This window comes from Halictus rubicundus, chromosome 18, assembly GCF_050948215.1.
Source record: "Halictus rubicundus isolate RS-2024b chromosome 18, iyHalRubi1_principal, whole genome shotgun sequence".
In the NCBI taxonomy this organism is placed as follows: domain Eukaryota; kingdom Metazoa; phylum Arthropoda; class Insecta; order Hymenoptera; family Halictidae; genus Halictus; species Halictus rubicundus.
The window spans coordinates 1,951,094-1,969,617 of NC_135166.1; the positions used below are offsets into that span (position 1 = coordinate 1,951,094).

The 18,524-nt window shown below is 44.9% G+C and overlaps 1 protein-coding gene and 1 long non-coding RNA gene across 2 annotated transcripts in view; one reads left to right on the forward strand and one right to left on the reverse strand.

Moving 5' to 3' along the window:
* LOC143362850 (neural cell adhesion molecule 2) overlaps positions 1 to 8,911 on the forward strand; it is a 268,549-nt gene extending 259,638 nt beyond the window's left edge. Inside the window, exons 9-14 of the mRNA XM_076803333.1 lie at positions 1,824 to 1,983; positions 2,684 to 2,977; positions 6,062 to 6,370; positions 6,596 to 6,922; positions 7,370 to 7,560; positions 8,309 to 8,911. Of these exons, the coding sequence (XP_076659448.1) occupies positions 1,824 to 1,983; positions 2,684 to 2,977; positions 6,062 to 6,370; positions 6,596 to 6,922; positions 7,370 to 7,560; positions 8,309 to 8,581 (1,554 nt within the window). The 3' untranslated portion in view covers positions 8,582 to 8,911. The remainder of the gene's footprint in view (positions 1 to 1,823; positions 1,984 to 2,683; positions 2,978 to 6,061; positions 6,371 to 6,595; positions 6,923 to 7,369; positions 7,561 to 8,308) is intronic.
* LOC143362859 (uncharacterized) lies at positions 8,700 to 18,226 on the reverse strand. Its single transcript, XR_013083704.1, has 2 exons — positions 18,031 to 18,226; positions 8,700 to 8,882 (listed from the first exon to the last, which is right to left on the reverse strand). It is a non-coding gene; the product is annotated as an uncharacterized LOC143362859 (long non-coding RNA).
* Positions 18,227 to 18,524: the final 298 nt, after the last annotated feature.

Genomic DNA, 18,524 nt, shown 5'->3' on the forward strand with positions numbered 1-18,524 from the left:
AAACACGGACCAATCAGTGCGCGTCTACAGCGGAGCGTCGCGCTGGCATTGGCCGAGCCGGGAACAGTCCGCTGCAGCCGCGCTCTGATTGGTCCGAGTTTTTCGTTGATAACTCCTCAACGGAGCCGCGGAGAACATTTTCGCGAAGGAAAAAGTTACTTAAAATGACCTGAGGAATGTGAACATCTTCCATATGAATAAAAATTACAGAAATCAACTAGGAAACTTGCATAAAAGTCCGCAATCCATTCATAAGAAATTTTCTTCGGTACGGTTTTCCAGATTGTGTTTTAATTGAAAGCGAGATTAAATTGTTCTCGGACGTAGTAGTGGCGTGATACGAACCTCGATTTTATTTGACGGTCAAATGTTGTTGAACAATAAGTGGTTCTCCTTCGCATACCCGTGCAACGGCAGCTCGCATCCAGATTGTCGAGGAAGGGCAGCACTCTCGCAGGCATTAATCAACGGGAATAGTCCTCTGCCTGTAAAGATAATAACCATATTACATTGTTGTGCCAACACTTAAGCGGATTCTACTTTTATCGATGACAAACGGTCCCGGTCGACTCTGACTTGCCAATAACGATTGTAATCCGCTTTGAACGGTCTACGAGCATTCCTATCTGGCCAGCGACAATCCTGTTTCACCGTTCCACCGTCCTGGGATCGTTCGATCAAACTATCAAACGGTAACGCGCGGAACTTTGACTTCTACACGAAGGCAGGCTATATAATGTCTAGATTTTGAGTTTCGCATCGACATACGCGGTGTGATAAAAAAGAAAACGGACTCTGCTAGAGTTCCATCGCGAAAGTAAACTATACCGTGTTTAAACTGCAATCAATCAATCTTTAATTCAATTTTTAATCAATGCAATTTTTTCTATTTTTTATTTACTGGTATATGCCATTGAAAACTAATTTTTAGCGTAACTTTTGACATCTTTCCGGAATAAGTTCCTGAGAAATCGACTCTTCAGCTAAACCACGACTACGTATGGATTATTATTATCAACCCAGTGTGAGCAATTAGATGATTGAAAATTGAATTTTTTCCAGTTAGAATCGCGAGTTCGGTTTCTTTTTGATCACGGGTCGTGCGTCCTTGGTTAGACCTCTATCCGGCGGGTGTCGGGTTCCCGTCGGGCCAGCGCGGGTTTACGGGAGCGACCACGTCCTCGCGTACCGGGCCGCAATTTAAGAAAAGCCTATTTTCCGAGGATCAGAAAGTTTCGAAAATGGCCCATTCCCGGGACGCGCTAGATACTGAAAAGTTCGCCGGTTACGAGGCGGCCCCGCGCGCCGCGCCTCGAAAGAGTCCGCGCGCCGGGAACCGGCAGTCTATTAGTATAAAAAGGGAAACAAAGTTCCGGCGAACAAGGTATTCAAAGTTTCGTAATAAGTTCGATCGCGTGGCCAGGGTCTCTTTTATCTTGCTGTACCATCCGACCGCCGTGCCGTGAACGAAAACGTTACCTGTACACACGTGCATACACACGTGCACACATATTTCCCGTGGGCCGAACACGGGAAACTGTGCCTTTCGCGCCAGACACAGGAAGCTTAGAATACAACACGTGTTTCTCGAAAACGAAACAGATATATACACGCGATTCTGATTATTTTCATTTTGAAAACATCGCACATGTCACTGGTGTTCACCAGTGAACGCTTGCGCAGAAACTCAAAGCAGAGTTCAACAGTTCCTCTGAAAAAATTTAGAAATATTGGCGAGAAACCAAGGAACTGTTGTAAGATTTGAACGAAAATTCCGATTCGGTGAAAATTCGAAGCTGACGTTTCTCTGCGCTCCGTTCCAGGGCGCGCCTCTTCATCACAACATCGCGCAGCGTATCATTATTAGCAATCAGAGCCTGGCGCTGCAAGGCGTCGACCGCAAAAGCGCCGGCAACTACACCTGCGTCGGGCACAACACCGAAGGAAACGGCGAAAGTTCGCCGTTCTACTTGAACGTGATGTGTGAGTGACTTCATTGAAATAATTAAATGCTCGCGCGCCCGCCTAATTCTATGATTACATAAAGCACACGTGGTAACAAGGGTGAATCGGTTCCCGGGAACCACTCTATGAAAGCGCGTTCGTTCTCGCTCGCCGAGCTCTAACGTTTGTTTACCTGAACACGCCTGTTCAGCGCACGTGCATACAATCGCATTTCATAGTAAATTCTTGGCCTTTGCGAGTCCCTCTGGCTTTAATCGCGGTTTAACCATTAAGCCGCTCCATTGATCGCACGAGAAATATCGTAAGAGCAAGACAGCTGTCCTATGAAATTATGGTATAACACGTGATACGGGAAAGTTGGACTAATTGGCTACCCCTCTGATAACGCCAACGGGAAAATAGAATTTCCCTCCGATTTCAATCCAACAATATTTAGTAATATTCAAGGATCTTAGCCTAAACTAAGGTAGCCAACTTAAAATACCAAACCGTGGTCGCTTGCACCTTATTTTCATTTTATTATAATTACTGCTTAACACCGGTAGGCACCAGAGCAAAACGGAGAGTAACAGAGAGTTGTTTTGTGTGAAAATCGGTTTGAAATTCCGAATTTGTTGAACAGCGTGAACAGCGCAGTTTCTCGCGAACCGGTGAATATAACCCGGTGAATATAAACCGGTGAATATAAACGGGCGGTCGATACGAATCGTGATTTCAGTCGCGCCCACGTGCAAACGGAATCAGACGGACGTCCTCGGCGTGGCGAAACAAGAAAAGGCAAACATATCCTGCCAAGTGGACGCGAACCCGCCGGAGGTTCAATTCCGTTGGACCTTCAACAATTCCGCGGAGAGCATCGACGTGGCCGCCGGCCATATCGCCCGGGATGGCACATCCTCGAACGTCTCATACACACCGATGACCGAATTGGATTACGGCACGTTGCTCTGCTGGGCGACCAATCGAATTGGACATCAACAAGTGCCCTGCGTCTATCACATCATACCGGCCGGTAAGGTATCTTTATGTGGTAATTCGATCATGCAAATTCCCGTCGACCGTGAAACCGCTGTTCGAGCGCGCTCGATACACGGCTCCGCTCGATCGATAACGCCAGCCTGCGGCGGAACAAAAAGCAAAAGAGACAACAACAAAATAAAACGAAGGAAATTAAATTTTTCAACAAATTCTACTCGGCTCGGTGGACACAACAGGGCATTTCGTTTTACCGCGAACACACGCCTACGTTCGCGTCCATTATTTTCGCAAATTCGAATCGAACCGTTCTCGCAAAACGGTGTACAAGTTTACGGTTGCGAAACGAATGAACGCGGACAATCGTCGGGAATTCGTTCTGGACGGAGAAAACGCTGGCTTTCTGCTGACATTTAGGTTTCGGTTAATGTTAGTTTCGGTAAGAGGTACAATTTTTTTCTCGGGGTGATATTTTCCAAAATTTGAAGAATTTCTTCTATTGCGATAATTAGCTCTCCGAGTCAAACGTTTTGTTCTCTATTTCCCGACCAGTCGTCGTAGAAGAACGTGTAGAAACGAGAAAAGTAAAAGGATCAAGATTTTTCTGACGGTGGAGTTTAGTGGAATTAACTCGTTACCCTGGTCCGAGCTGCGACACGTCCATTCTACTTGTCCGGCCGCATAAGTCTCGCGCCCTATGTCTGACCAGTAAGGGTTCCCTTCCACTTGTCTGGCCAGTAAACTTCTCAATCCTCGTCGGCCGTCTGGCCGTCGCGTCGTCCCGTGCCACTTGTCCGGTCTGATACTGTCCCGTTCTACTTTCTGTCCCGTCACCTCTTTATTCTACCTGTCCGACCAGTCGCCGTCTCATTCTACTGCGATAATAAATAACTTCCGGAACCGTGGCTCTTGGCCTTCGCGCGCGCGCGGGCGCGTGATTCTCGCGGCAATTTCCCATTGAACCGCGAAAAAGCTTTGCCCATTTATCATGGGAAAGTTCGTTGCGATACGATGTACACGAAAATACGTCCAATTTTTTGTCCGCGCAGGAGGCACGATAGCCGGAGAAAAAATTGCCGGCCGCGGGATCAGACGGATAGGAACGTTGGGTCACACACAAAAATGAAACCTCCGCGTTTCGGCGTAATTACAAAAAAATTCCCGCGGCAGGTTAATCCAGAGTTGTTCGCGCTATGCTGACTTCTCAAAAGCGACAATCCCGCCGCGCCGCGCCGCGCGGAATCGAGGAGTTCGGAGATTAAAATGGAAGTTCGTTACGACGTGTGCGCGCCTGTGTGCCAGGCGCGGCGTCGTGGTGTGCGGGATGCACGCGCGGATGGTCCTTTTTTTTCCCCGACGGGTGTCCTCGATGATCTATCGGAACAATCGAATTGTTACGATCGCGGGGAACGCGGTCGTTCGGAAACCACGCCGAAATCCGGCGACTCGTCGTTCGCACTTAAGTGCTCGACGATCGTGCGCGTAAATCAGTCGATTTGAAAGGGTCGCGTGTCTTCATCAACGTGGAATAAAGGACTCCGGTTGAAAAAGAACCATCGGAATCGATTTCACGTCGGTCCTGTTCCAAAGAGTAACGTTCGACATCTCTTACAGCAATGCAACCAGTGAAAAAATAATATGGTCGGAAAACCAAAAAGGTAAAGAATATTTCCTAATTATTTAGAAATCAGGGACTGCCACGGATCGTTAATTTTAACCGTATTCTGAATCCGAGTAGAAAAGGGCGTTTTCGAAATGGGAACGCGGTGTTCCAGTCGCAATCCCTCGAGCCGAAGAACTTAAATTGCTTCCAGTCGTTAATCTAATATATTAAATGGAATTATAGTTCGCCGCGCGGTCGGTGCAGGAACTGTTCTCTTTTATTTTCTATTAGACCGCGGTGCAGCGGCGTTATACGTATTCGTAACTTCCCTCCATATAGTGATACGAAGCATTTTATTAAGTTAACGGAGCAGCTGAAATAGGTCGACCCTTTATATTTCCTTTTCTCTTAACTTTTAAATGGTGTTCCGCCGTTGATGCACGCCGCGCCAAGATTATCAGAGAATCATTAGAGAGCGTGGTAGATGTTCACGGTCGTCGGGAATTTTCCGCGGGGCGGCTTCGAAGATTTTTAATGGATTCGAAGGCGACGAGGACGCGGGCGCGAGACGATCGATATCGGCTGTCGGACCACGTCCAAGTTTCCTCGAGTTTGTCACTGCCTTATTGATAGCCCCGCGCTGCCCATAAATTTCGCGAAACCGTTATAAATTCTTTCTGACCTCTTCCACTTCGACACCGTTCGAGAGCTTTGAGCATACGTCCCGTTAAAGTCGAAACCGATTCAGTGTTCCCTCGTAAATATTCGAAATACTCGACCACGGCGCTTCGCCCGTTTTACCGATTCCGGGCCGAGAGATACCACAATTTTCATTGCGAATCCAACAATTCGGACTTCCCGTTTCTATTCTATCGAGAACCATAAATATCTTATTCGAACCGATCGTACATTAACAATGCCCCACCGTTGCTACGGTTTGCGAACCGTTCGCCGCAACCATCGCTATGAAAACTCGCTGGACCGTACCTCGAGGAGGCATTCTCCAGTTTAGAACGTGATTTCTAGACTGCCCTTGCAATTTTTAACCATTCGATTACATTCACTTCTAATTTTCAATATCAGAGAATTGAGATTTCAAAGGAAAATACACCCGGAAAGTAAGGGTTAAAGTTCAAACCCGGATAGCCCCTTAGAGCGGCCCGAGTTTCGCGTTTGCCGCATGCTATTTCATTTCGAGCGTAATCCCCGTCCTCGAATCGGCGAGGATCGATCGATTTGGCACGGAACGACCCTGAAGAAACACAGTGTACCGTACGGGAACAACCGAAATTCCTGGCTCGGGTACAGGCTCCACGAGAGGAACCGAAATTCCCGTGGCTGTCGAATAAATTGGGCGCGGAGGTTAACGAAGCGGCTCGAAACTGGAGATAAGTCCTCGTCGCGATCGTTCCCGCGTATTGTCGTCGCGATACGCCGCGCATACGAGCGCGACGATAACGGCCTCCACGTGGGCCGAATTTTAAACGACTGGCATTACCTGCCGACGCACGCGGCCAGGTCGACCGGATATGGTTCACAATTGCACCACCTCGAACACATCGACCAACTCGTTCTCGGTGAGATGCGCGTCGGGGTTCAACGGCGGTCTGCCGCAGTCCTTCCTCATGGAGGTGCGGGAGAGCAACAGCCAGGAACTCAAGGCGAACCTGACGTCACACATTCCGAGCTTCAGCGTCAGCAACCTGGACCCTGGAGCACTTTACCAAGCCTGCATATACGCCTACAACGTTAAAGGGCGCAGCGAGGCGATGGTGGTGCAGGCCGGCACCCTCAGGCTACCTGAAAAACAATTAACGTCCGAGTCCGGTGAGTTCAAACTGCGAATCCCCCGATGCTGATGGGTAGCGGAAAGTTGGGGAGGTTTTTTCTATCACTTTGAGTTATTTGCTATCTCTAAAATATTCTTAAAAATGATTTACTGTCTAGTAAACCCTGTGTCTCTAACAAGTAACCCTATGTCATGAATATCCTAGGACGTTTTATCTATTTCCGAGGACGTATGAGGGTGGACGTGTCACGATTTGGTTGCAGAGCGACCGAGACCGAATTTTAGGCTGATGCCGATGTTGAGCGTGACGATTGGCGTGGTGACCGCGCTGATCATCGTCGCCGCGATCGTGATGATCGTGCTCAGAATTCAGCACACGCAGGTCGACGAGCAGAGCAAGTCGCAGATGGAGGACCACGGCAAACAAACGAAAACGATGCCGATCCAGCGGGAGCTGAGGTTCCGCGAGGCAAGCAGTCTACTTTCCGACGAAAAACATCCGAGCAGTCCCTTCAGGAAGCTCGAGAGCAGCGGCGACATAAGCGAAAACGACGAGAAAAACCCGGACATCATACCTCAGCAAATCACCGGTTCGTTGATTCCTAATTCATTGAATAGTTACCCGGGAACACTCTCCTTTGTGCTTTCGAAAACCGGGGGACTCTATTATGTGGGAATAATTAAAACCACCCATTTGATTCCCGTGATCCCCGAATAGAAATAGTTCTCGTTCAACTGCGGACCCTGTAAGCTTTTGTCCGATATTAATTACGATTAGGAGCCGAGCCGAGAATAAGTAGACCGTGTTAGTTTCCGGAATTATGCAGAATATCATATATTATTCTTTCGAGCTTTGCAAGAACTCTCAATCTGCAAACGTTTGTCTAGTAACGAAATCTCCTTATAGAACAAGAATACAGTTTCGACGTCTATAAGTGTCTTTAGAATTTAGAGAAAAAAAGGCCTAGAATCGCGACGTTTAAACGCAGGAGACGAAGTAGATTAATGAGCGGCAATTTCGAATGATTTTCGCTCAGGCGACGAGCCATCCGAGTACTTGAGGAAGCGACGCCTGATCTCGACGATCGAGACATCGCCATCGAGAAGTTTGTTGGAACACTCGACGGTCACTTCCGTCAGCGGTCACGGCAGTTACGCTGGCTATTGCACCATTCGCAACGGCATGCCGCTCCACGAGTTCTCGAATCTGGCGACAAAACATAAAAGCGTGAGTTCAATTTGCGCTAATTGCTACCCATCCCGACCTCCACCCACGGCCGAGCCACCATCCGGCACATTCCCCTCAAACTTTGCTCCCTCTCGCTATTTAGTTTACGGCTCGTTATACCAATCCAAAATCCCTCCCACCAGCGCACCCACAGCGAATCATCGAATCATTCACGACCACCCTCAGGCTCTCCAAACTTCCTACATAGCTTAACGTTTTACCTATCCGACATTTTTTATTTGGACTTTCTATCACCTCTCTGTTAAATCGTAATTCCTGAAGAAATCTAAATATCTAAATATCTAATACTAGAATCTAAATATACTGTTACATTCTAGAACGTTGCTCACTAAAATTTTTAAAGAAGAAGGTAGCTGAAAATTAATGCAGACAATTTTCATTTTGTTCTTATACCTCTACTGAACAAACCTTAGCTCGAGCGTCATCCAGACCATCCGGACGCTTTTCTCGATCGCCTATAAAATGTTTGCTGATTCCTCGATGAATCAGTGAATTCCTCAGACCTCGTCGAATCCGTCTGAATTCCCAATGATCATTGATACGCCGAGTTGAATCCCGATCGATGGGCGACTCCTAAATATCCGCAGCCGGTAAAACCGATAAAGCAGAGCTGCCAGCTCTAAAGCGTTCAATCTTCGGTTCCAATCAGCCCGAAATAGACGAACCGATGCTCGAGCCCCATCGAAACCCAGTGAATCCTTAATCGTTATCGGCGCGCGAACTTTAGTTCCAGCCAATCGTCGGGGACGTCTACGAGACCGGTGTTTGCACTCTGCCGAGGCAACACTGGCCGAGCCAAAGTGTTCAATCGATGTCGATGACAATGAGCCCGCCGATGCTGTACAGCGGTCTGGGTGTCGTTGGCAGGACCTGTCCGAGCGGCAGCATACTCACCAAGGACGTCGAGGCGAGGATCCCCGGTCAGTGTTGCATTCAATCGCAGAAGGACGGGAAGATCAGCACGCCGATCGTGATGGCGAAGAGGGAAAGCTCCGTGTGACGATTCTCCCGGCTGCGAACCAGCGAGGTGTAATTCATCGGTAACTTTCGCTCCAATTGTCCCGTGATGCTGATGGTGCTCCCTTCTGCTTCGGGCACCATCGGTCGACCGTCGACGATCAAAACAAACCATCCTCGGCGACCGAGCTCGCTCGCTCGCGCGCGCACGCGAGGAAACGAATCCTCCGACGACCAGCGAGACTGCAGAAGTTCTTGTTGCCCCTTCGTTGCTTGCAGACTTGGTTGGGATGGTCATGGTCGCCGTCCTGTTTGCCATCCTGGCTGGGGAATCCTGGTACGAGCTGCGAACGAGCAAAAGTATTAACCATACGATTATATTTCGGTTTTCAAGCTATTTTAAAGTTCTGATAATTTTACGGATCTCTCATTCTACTTGGACAGTTGCTCGTCAATTTTTCTAAATATAATTTCATCTAGATTTTATCGCACCCGATTGCACTATTCTCAATTGCGATTCGTCGCCAGGAAACGAGTAACTAGGCGATGCCTTTAAAATACCGGGTCTACACGGACCCGGGCAACAGATTAACGTTATTCACGATTGAAGTCTCGATGAGAACACGCTTGGTGACATTTGCATTCGAGAATCGGGCATCACTTCGTCCGCAGCAACCTAATCTACAAACGCGGTGCAGAAACACACTTGAATTCTTAGTCGTTCGTGCATCGCAAACAAGCTTAGCGAACATTGTTTTGAACGATGTTACAGTAATTTGTAGCGGCGTTTCACAGAGTCTCCGTTCGGATGCAAACGGTTAAATCGTTGTCACCGCTAGCTACCAGAAAATTAGGACATTGAATTCGAACGCTGTGCAACCGAAGGGGACCCGTTGAAACTGTAACACTTGAAGCAGAAATCGTTGTTTCCTCGGACGTACCACGATTTCCCTAGCCATCCGGCTCTGCTGTATTATTGGAAACTCTCGAAAGCCTCTGCGAAGCGTATCCGAGCCGCGCCGCGAATCCGAAGAAGAATCTTCTTCGTTCCCGATTCTCTTCCCGGGGCGACAAGTGCGTGTTCGCGTTTCCGTTTCTCTGTTCCGATCAAGTGCCCTTTTTATATTGAACGGACGACCCTCGAGAGAGAGTTCGCGAATGTAAGAAGAAATGACAAGAGAGAAAGAACAACAACAACAACAACAACAACACCGAACCGAAAAAATAAACCAAGAGACGAGCAAAGAATCAAGCCGAAGCGAAAGGAGAAAAGACGAGAACCGTTGTAGAGATCCATGCGTCCGCGAAAAGCTCCGCGCGCGTGCCGATTAGAGAACGAGTAATTATAATGAACACAACTTATACATACGTGTGCACGTGTGTACATCCGCGTGCTGTGTACATACTACTCTTGAATACGGAGGATATTTTATACAAAACGAAAAAATAAAAAGAATCGGTAGCGTTTAAATGACGGAGACGAGGCGTCGCAGGGGCGGTAGGGCGCTGCGAGTCACAAGGTTTAATTCCCACTTTTACTATGGGCGTATAAAAAAATTATGGTCGTCCGTCCTAGGGGCGAATCTATACCTCTGGATCAGGTGGTCAACATTTTTTTTTACGTCAATACCAGCTATACATCGAGAAAAGAGAAAGTTTGAAAGGAACCATATGTCACGAACAAATAAATATTGAGGTATAAGCTGTTAAAGTTTCTTGCAAAATTTTATTGTGCGGAGTTAGCCTACTACTACAGTTCAATGACCGTGTCGATGAAACGGAACATGATCGTGTACTCGAGACAAACGAAATTTAACCCTTTGCACTCGGCGCTATTTTCATTCTAAAACTAAATTTTTCTTCCGTCTTAGAATATTTTCATTTTATTCATACGAAACTGATCCGATTTCCACATATAATATTTAAATGTTTAGTAATCTATTCAATACAATTTTTGTAATGTAACAAATATTTTGTAATTTTTTTGAAATAATGCCACAACAATTTCTAGTGGTGCTTCAGAGTCACCACTCGAGTGCTAAGGGTTAAACTTTAACACTAAATTTACGGGACCCGTTAAAATGACGGATTCTGATATTTTTAATTTACAAATATTGAGATTGCAAACATGGATCCATGAGGAATTATTTAACACATTGATTTCTCTAGGTATACATTATTTAAAAAATGGCTACAGATTTTGATAGATATATTCATGTTATTTTTATACGGAAATGTAAAATAGTCATTTTTAGTGCTCCGTAAACCTAGTGTTAAAGAAATTTTAAATTTGTGTCCTATGTGAATACTAGTTCTACGTTACAAAATAATAATGTAAAGTGCACTTACAGATTTTTCTGAATCTCCTGTTCCGCCGTCGTATCCACACTGTTACTAACTCACACTGTTATTGAATACGTCCGAATAATTGGGCCACAATCACTAAACTCTACACAACACGCTTAACGAAATCGTGACAGCGAACGAGAAGATGTTACTCCGACCACGGACAAAACAATACTGCGATTTTAGCCGCTTCGCTCGCGCGGACGTGCGACGGTCAAATTATACTGGGAAGGTCACACGCCGAGGGTCGGCAATTCAGCCGGCAGAATTTGTTTACCTTGTTTTCATATCCAACATTTCCAAACCCTCGGCGTCTGACCTCCCCACTATAACTTGACCCTAACACGTGCGTGGCGGCGAAGCGATTATAATCGCAGTATTATTTTGACCGTGGTCGGAGTAACATCTTGTTTGCATTATTTCGTTGTGTTGTGTCAGTGTTTAGCGAGAGACAGACACAATTATTCGGACGTATTCGTGTGAGTCCAGTGGCTGTGGGTCCGACGGAGGAGCAGATCATCCTGAAAAATTTGTGAGTTTGCATTAGTATTTTATATCGTAAAATTAGTATTGTATTTTCATATTTTGCAACTTCAAATTTGCGATCCGAACGGGCAGGGTACAAAGATTACCAGACTGCGGTTGTTTATGCAATTTCCAATTTTTACAAATTTTCAGCAAATGCAATGAACTGCAGATACTAAACAAATAAAACTCGTACTGAATTCATAAGCCATAAATGCATAAAGCTCCGCTGTCTAATGATCAGGCACGAGCCCAGCACGGCGAATGTCCCTTTAAATTTCGCTTGTCTCTCGAGGCACGCACACGATTATGTTCCGTCTCATCGACACGGTCGTTGAACTGTAGTAGTAGGCGTCCTTTGTCTATATGTACAACTCCGCGCGATCAAATTTTGCAGAAACTTCAACAGCTTATATCTCGATAACTATTTGTTCGCGACATATGGTTCCTTTCGAACTTTTTCTGTTCTCTATGTACAGAAGGTGTGGATGTAGAGAAAAACTTTGACAACAATTTTCTTTGATATAAACAATTTCGCGGCAAGTTTCTTTGACAAATGTCCACCGATCCGTACGTGTAGATTCACCCCCCTACGACGAATGACTTTTTTTTATACACCCTGTACAATTCGTCTAGTCGATGTAAGTATAAATATAAAGAGATGAGATAGAGACCCGATGTATGTATAGGCGCGAGAAACGGACGAGATCGAGATCGAGCAGCCAGAATAACGTACACTGAGGATGAAGGCCCTCTGCGAAACGAAAATCAAAAAAAAAAGAGAGAGAGAGAACTATTTACCAGAGAATAAAAGCTACAAAAAAAGAAAACAGAGTATATAGAGTCAATGGGAACAAGAATTTCGTTTGCGTGTGTGTGTATGTATGTTAAATACATATGTGATTCACAGGGTGGGGGGTGGGAAGAGACACAGAGACATATCGTACAGCTTTCCCCATCGTTGAAAATTAAAATCGACAGAAAAGACAAAAAAAGAGTGGTGGGCGGACACCAAACGAAAGAACTCGATATGGCGAAGAGAATTTGAGATTGCGAGAGAGAAAGAAAGAGAGAGAGAGAGTGAGAGAGATCCCTATTACTTTCGTCAGTATGCAGTATTCTGGATTTTATTGTAAGATTAAGTATCTGTATAATGTATAAAGTAACGATTTCCCTTCCAAATAACCGGGCGCGAAGGAAGTGGGGGAAATAGTCGTCCCGCTCTCAGCGAGACGATTTAGAGCTTTCTCGTGGTTCGATCATTGCGATAGCTCTCTGTTTAAAGCTCGGAGAGCGTCTCCGGCTAAAACTTTGCACGGAGACCGACGAATCAGGCCGCCTCGCCAGGACGACGTTGGCCAGAAAACTTGGAAACTTGAACAGCACGGTTTATTAGAAACGCTGATAATTACTTCCTAAATTGCGTCCTTCAACGAATTTATACTTCGGCCAGCTCGCGTTCTGATCGCGGAATAGAACGAGGACAGACCTTTTTTTATCAAACAGAATGCTCTTCTCTCGCTGGGTCACAGCGGACCCGAGTCTCAAGTCTAATGTTTCTATTCCGGAATCTTCCAAAGTCGTCCGGAACCGGTCGTGTCGTATCCCTTGATCCCCACGGGCAGGATCGTAACTAGAATGCGGATTTTATGCGTTCATAACAAAACTAATGAACATACTGATAAAATAACAGAAAAAAAAATCGCACGAAAGCGTGTTCCTTTCGCTCTCGATTCGAAGAAACAAATTTTGCGTTCAATTCCAGCCACACACCGGTACCGCGAGTGTGCCGTGCCGCGGATGTGAATTTGCATAAATATCCGCAGTCTGCTCGCGACCGAAAGCTCGCGGAAACGGCGTCGTGTACAGTACAGCTCTCCTAATCAAACTTTCTCGAAAGGCAGATCGCGTTTCGCTTTGCGCTCTGCGAACGTCTCGGGCGTGCATCTTTTTCCGTGCGCGATCGGATCCTGTACAATCGCAAGGGAAAAGGTCTAAACAGATTGGAGAGAGAGAGAGAGAGAGAGAGAGAGAGAGAGAGAGAGAGAGAGAGGCAAGAGCGCGGACGGAAGATCTCTGGGCTACTTAGATAGATAAACTTCGGTGTGTAACGTGTGGATCGTAGCAGAAGAAAAAAAATAAAAGCGTCGGTTTTCTCGCGAGCCGCTTCCTGTAATATAACCGAGAAAGTTAATCGTTCTTTCGAGTCCTCTAGATCAATGTGTTCTATCGTGATCGCTAGTCGTTAAGTTCTATCCACGGCGACGACGCACGCCGGCCTAGATTCGTAAAAACCCGGACCGAATTCAGTATTTTCTTCTTCCAAAATTTGTGGAATTTTGGTTGGAGATTCTTAAATGTAAAGTGCCCCAAAATGTCCTTTCTTAAAGTTAACTTTTGTGTTAATTATCGAGAAATAATCCGTGAGAAAAATGCTAATCAACAGAGCCTTGAATAGTACCCTTTAGCATCTAAGATATCTCGATTTCAGAGGAAAACATATTAGTTGGTTCAGGAGGGCAAAAAAAGTTTTAAGAGTAGTTTCTCTGACAAAAAAAGTAATACAACGTTTGTAAGCAAAGATGTATCATTGAGATATCTATCAATTTAGTCCGGGTTTTTACGACTCCAGCCCGGTGTGCGTGTAATCGTGTACACGCGTGGCGATCCAGCCACCGAGCTGCCTGGATCGTTATCTATTAATTGCCATTGATGGAATTGATGTCGGTACGTAGCCAGGTGTGCTAAGAACTTCCGAATAATTGTTCAAGAAACGCCTGTATTTCTCCTTGTATTAGCGTTCGCGCAAGGCTGACGAAAACCTGAGAATCTTGGGAGTACAGCGTTTCCTCCGTAACGGCTCGGTAGACGCGGCGAGATCCTCCGAAGCAGCGGAAGCTATTCATTTGTTAACGAACCGGGTTTTCGCCTGTTTGCGTTCCATTTTTATCTCCGCGCCCAACAGTGTCCTTTGTGTACTCGCGTCTGCTACTTGATAACGTCCCGCCGTATCTCCCGAGTCGTACGACGTTAACATCAGAGTATCTCGCCTTTGCCCTCGTTATTGTCTCGCGTGAATGGAAACAAAGGGAGGGGTTCTTTCTCCCTCGCTTCTTGCTTTTTTCCCCTGTTTTTTTTAAAACGCCTGCTCGTTGCGCCATGGGACGGTGAAGACAGATCGGAGACCGCCGAAACGCGACGTTAAAGAGGAAAATCGGTTGTGCGCAAGGCAGTTGATGGACAAGATACAGTGAACTAGTTTTGAATGGCGCTAAGTGTAGACAATTTTTTAGGAGTTCGCAAAGATCCTGCAGAGTCGTTAGAACCATAGTCTAATAAATTTCCTTCAAGAATTAAGCTTCTTTTGGACATTCAATCCTTCAGGCTATACCCCTTTTCTACGTTCGGCAGTGGATCAAAGAATAGTATTTCCTAGTCGATAAATGTCCCTGGCCGGACCCGTTTTTTGGACACTTGTCGAGTAAACATTTCAAGCAAGGTTGCGCAGGTTCTTTGGATCTTGTCCATCAAACGTCCGGTTCGTTGTGTGTGGTTCGTCGACTGGAACAGATACGGTTAATGCGAGTTGAACAAAGGCTAACAATAAGTCTCGAATGCGTACTGCCAACAACTGTCTTTTGATTTATTCGCGACGGTGCACTCGAAACACCCCGACAGAGTCTGCGTTCGCGATCGTTGACCGATCGACGACCGAAGAGTTTGAGGATAGCACCGATCGATCCGGAAATCCTGTCTCCCAAGCGAGCAGCTCGCGGCGGTTCTTCGTTCTTTTCTAATGATGCGATTCGGAGGGAATATGCTTGCTCGGAGCGGCTTCGGTGCTTGGACGATCGTGTCTCGCGGACGCGCCACCGAACATGAAATCGTGGGGTGGCGGCCAGATGCTGTCTGAAAACGTAATCGCCATCCGTTATCAACCTGTTCACTGTGACTGTAAAGGCGTTCCTTGATCTTGTGTGAAGCTACTCTTCTTAGTGCGGAATCATTTGGTCGGCACGAGGAAACACGTTGTGGTGCTTTTCCAATTGACAGAAAGATTTCTGTAGGCTTAAACGAATCAACCAATTAGCAGTCTTTCGTTTGCCCCTCGTAGAGAAGCGTCGACGAGCGTGTAAACGCGTGTGTGCGCTCGAATGATATTCGAGTAGAGATATTTAAAATGTCGAGTGCACGTGTGCTCGAGAGAGGTACACCGAAGCCTGCATACGTACCTGGTGAAATTGAGTACGCGTGTACCTGAGAAAAACCGAATTTGAACGCGTGGATGCGGTACCCGAGCGTTAAACCTGAGTGCACGTGTACCTGGGAAGAGTCGAATTTGAGTGCACGTGTACTTGAGAAGCGTGAACGTTGGGTGCACGTGCTTCTGAAATAGTAAACTTGTGTATCTGAGCACACGCGTACTTGAATAGGGAGCATGTGTACTCGAGAGGTTTTAACACGTTGGGCGGCACATGCTTCTGAATAGTGAAATTGCATGTGTGCCCTGAGTATTAAAGTTGAGTGCACAAGGAGTAGAGTCTATTTAGAGAGCTCAAGTACATTTGCACTTGAAGATCCCACGAATAAATATAAATGTATTAGAAAACGAAAATGTTTCCTTAGCCCGGTTGTTATTATCATTTAAGAATTGTTCCGGTCAGTGGGACGACCACAACATTTTCTGTACCGACCAACGTTTGCACACCATTCGCTTCGTTACTAATGTATCTTAGAGTAGCCAAAGGGTAAGAGCAGAAGAAAACTCTTTTAGATTAAGACATGGAAGCACCGTACATCTTACTGCCGTGCATCTTACTGCCGTACATCTTACTGCGTACATGTATAGCCTGTACATCTTAACGAACGAGTCTGACCAGCTGCTTTCGCGAATGAAAAGAGAAAAAAAAGAAAGACACGAAACAGAAAACAAAACCGTTTGAATGAAATTTGTATATGTAATTAGTTTAGCGATATCTGACACAAATTTCATGTACCCCATAAAAGGAGACGTTTTTTTGATATTGTAAATACTCTGAAATAAATAATCGTTTTTATTCAACGAACGGCTAACCATCCCCGGCACCCATTGTTCTCTTTTCGACGAGTGGAGACCGTTACCTCGGTACAAATTAATGAACGGCACCGATCGGTACGTATTCAAGTATTCCTCGACGCTCATCAGCACCGGGGTGTCCGCGTTTAACAAGTATTCCACCAGCGTGCTCTCGGGGAAGTCCCTTGCAATCTTGTGGCTCATGTTTCGAACGACTTCCGCCATTGCAATCGACTTTTGGAAAAATATCCTTGTTAAAGCTGGGTCAAATTTTTCAGAAAAAATATTTCAAATAATCGTTGTCCTACAAAACAGAGAGAAAATAGACTAAAGTAATTCGAATATTTCAAATACAATTCTCACTGTTTTGAGAACCCTACCCCCACCACTCGGCCACTCGATGCGCACACAACTACAATGGTGAGAGTAAAATAATAATACGTTTCGCAACTATAGCACGACTTACTTGATCACGGATGGTATTCGATATTTTGTAACACAACACGTAGACTTTTGTTAAACAGTTGGACACCTGTGCCTTGATTTCTGATAATTCATGCGATCCCACACTTTCCAACAGGGTGGGTGGGATAGTGTACATGTGAAACCAATCTGTGAAGAATCTCTGAACATCTTAATATTAATTTTATCGTTATTTTTATCGTGATGTTTACTTGATGAACGTGATGAGAGGATGGAAGAAAAATTGACCTCTCGAGCTTACAATCTTCGGTTTGTTGCTTGTAGAAAGCTTCCAAATGTTTGTAAATAATGTCTTCCGGTGCCTATGGAATTTACTGTTTATGTTTTATGTCGTTATCAATATTTTTATAAGTACAGTGAAGTCTTGATCTAAGCCGGACAGAGCTACACGATCTTAGTCAGTTCGCCTATCTTACAAAATTTGTTTAATTTTCATCATTTTTTGCGGGACTTTCGCCAATTTATTTGTGGCATTTTTCTGATTAAAATGACACTAAACACGATATAATTTGAACGATTTACAATTAGATCAAGACTTTAATTTTAAAGTGATACCTCGAGCAAATGAATATAATACTGAGGATACACAAGAAACATTCCACTTATGAGAACATCCGGAACATCTTTCTTCAACGTCTTAATAATAGATTGCATACTCTAAAAATTTAAATTCTCATCATTTTCAAGTAACTGACTTTTTCGTTCGTTTTACAATTACCGCTGCCAAATCTTCATATGACCCGACATATTTGCCGATATAAAGAACACGGGTTATGTATGAACTCTATAAATAAGGAATTTCTAGTTAACCTAATTGTGATAGCTAATATTGACGAGTACAGAAGTAAGCAGTTTCAAATCTGCGCGCTCTGGTACATCTCGACAACCTGCGCAGATAGTGATGCGCACGAAACACGGACCGTAACGGTTACTTTTGTAGGAATGAGTAATTAATACAGCTCAAAATATCGAATCGTTGCATTACATAGAAATGGATTGAAACATTGAATTATATTCGACATTTTTATATGAAATTAAGAATACGAGATATATAAAAAGGAATGAACTTAAATTGTTCTCACCATATTAGCTGCACTGAGATTTGATTTCACTACATCAAGCAAACTCTTCCTCGAAGGTTCGAACACTCGTTTCATGATTAATAAACTACAAAAGAACACAAATTTTACTCGACCGCGCACAATAGAACCTTATTATTTACTTTTTAACTGTTTTAAAGCACCGACACACTGAGAACGACTTTAGTTTCGAAGGAACACCCGGAAGACTATAACTACTACGTTACTCATGTATATCACTAAAAGTTACTATTTTTCAAAATAAAATTATTTTATTGTAAAAATACTTTGACATTATATAATAATAATCTTCTTAATGCATATACATTAAAAATGACGTAAATGCGTTGCACAATTTTGAAATTTTCAACTTGTATTTCACCGAACGTTATATACGACCAGCCATTTCCGGACTATGATTATGAGAATGAAGTATTCGTCGTTTAAAACTTCATTGCGAGTGTATTTTATTTAAAATATAATACAGATCAGAAAGG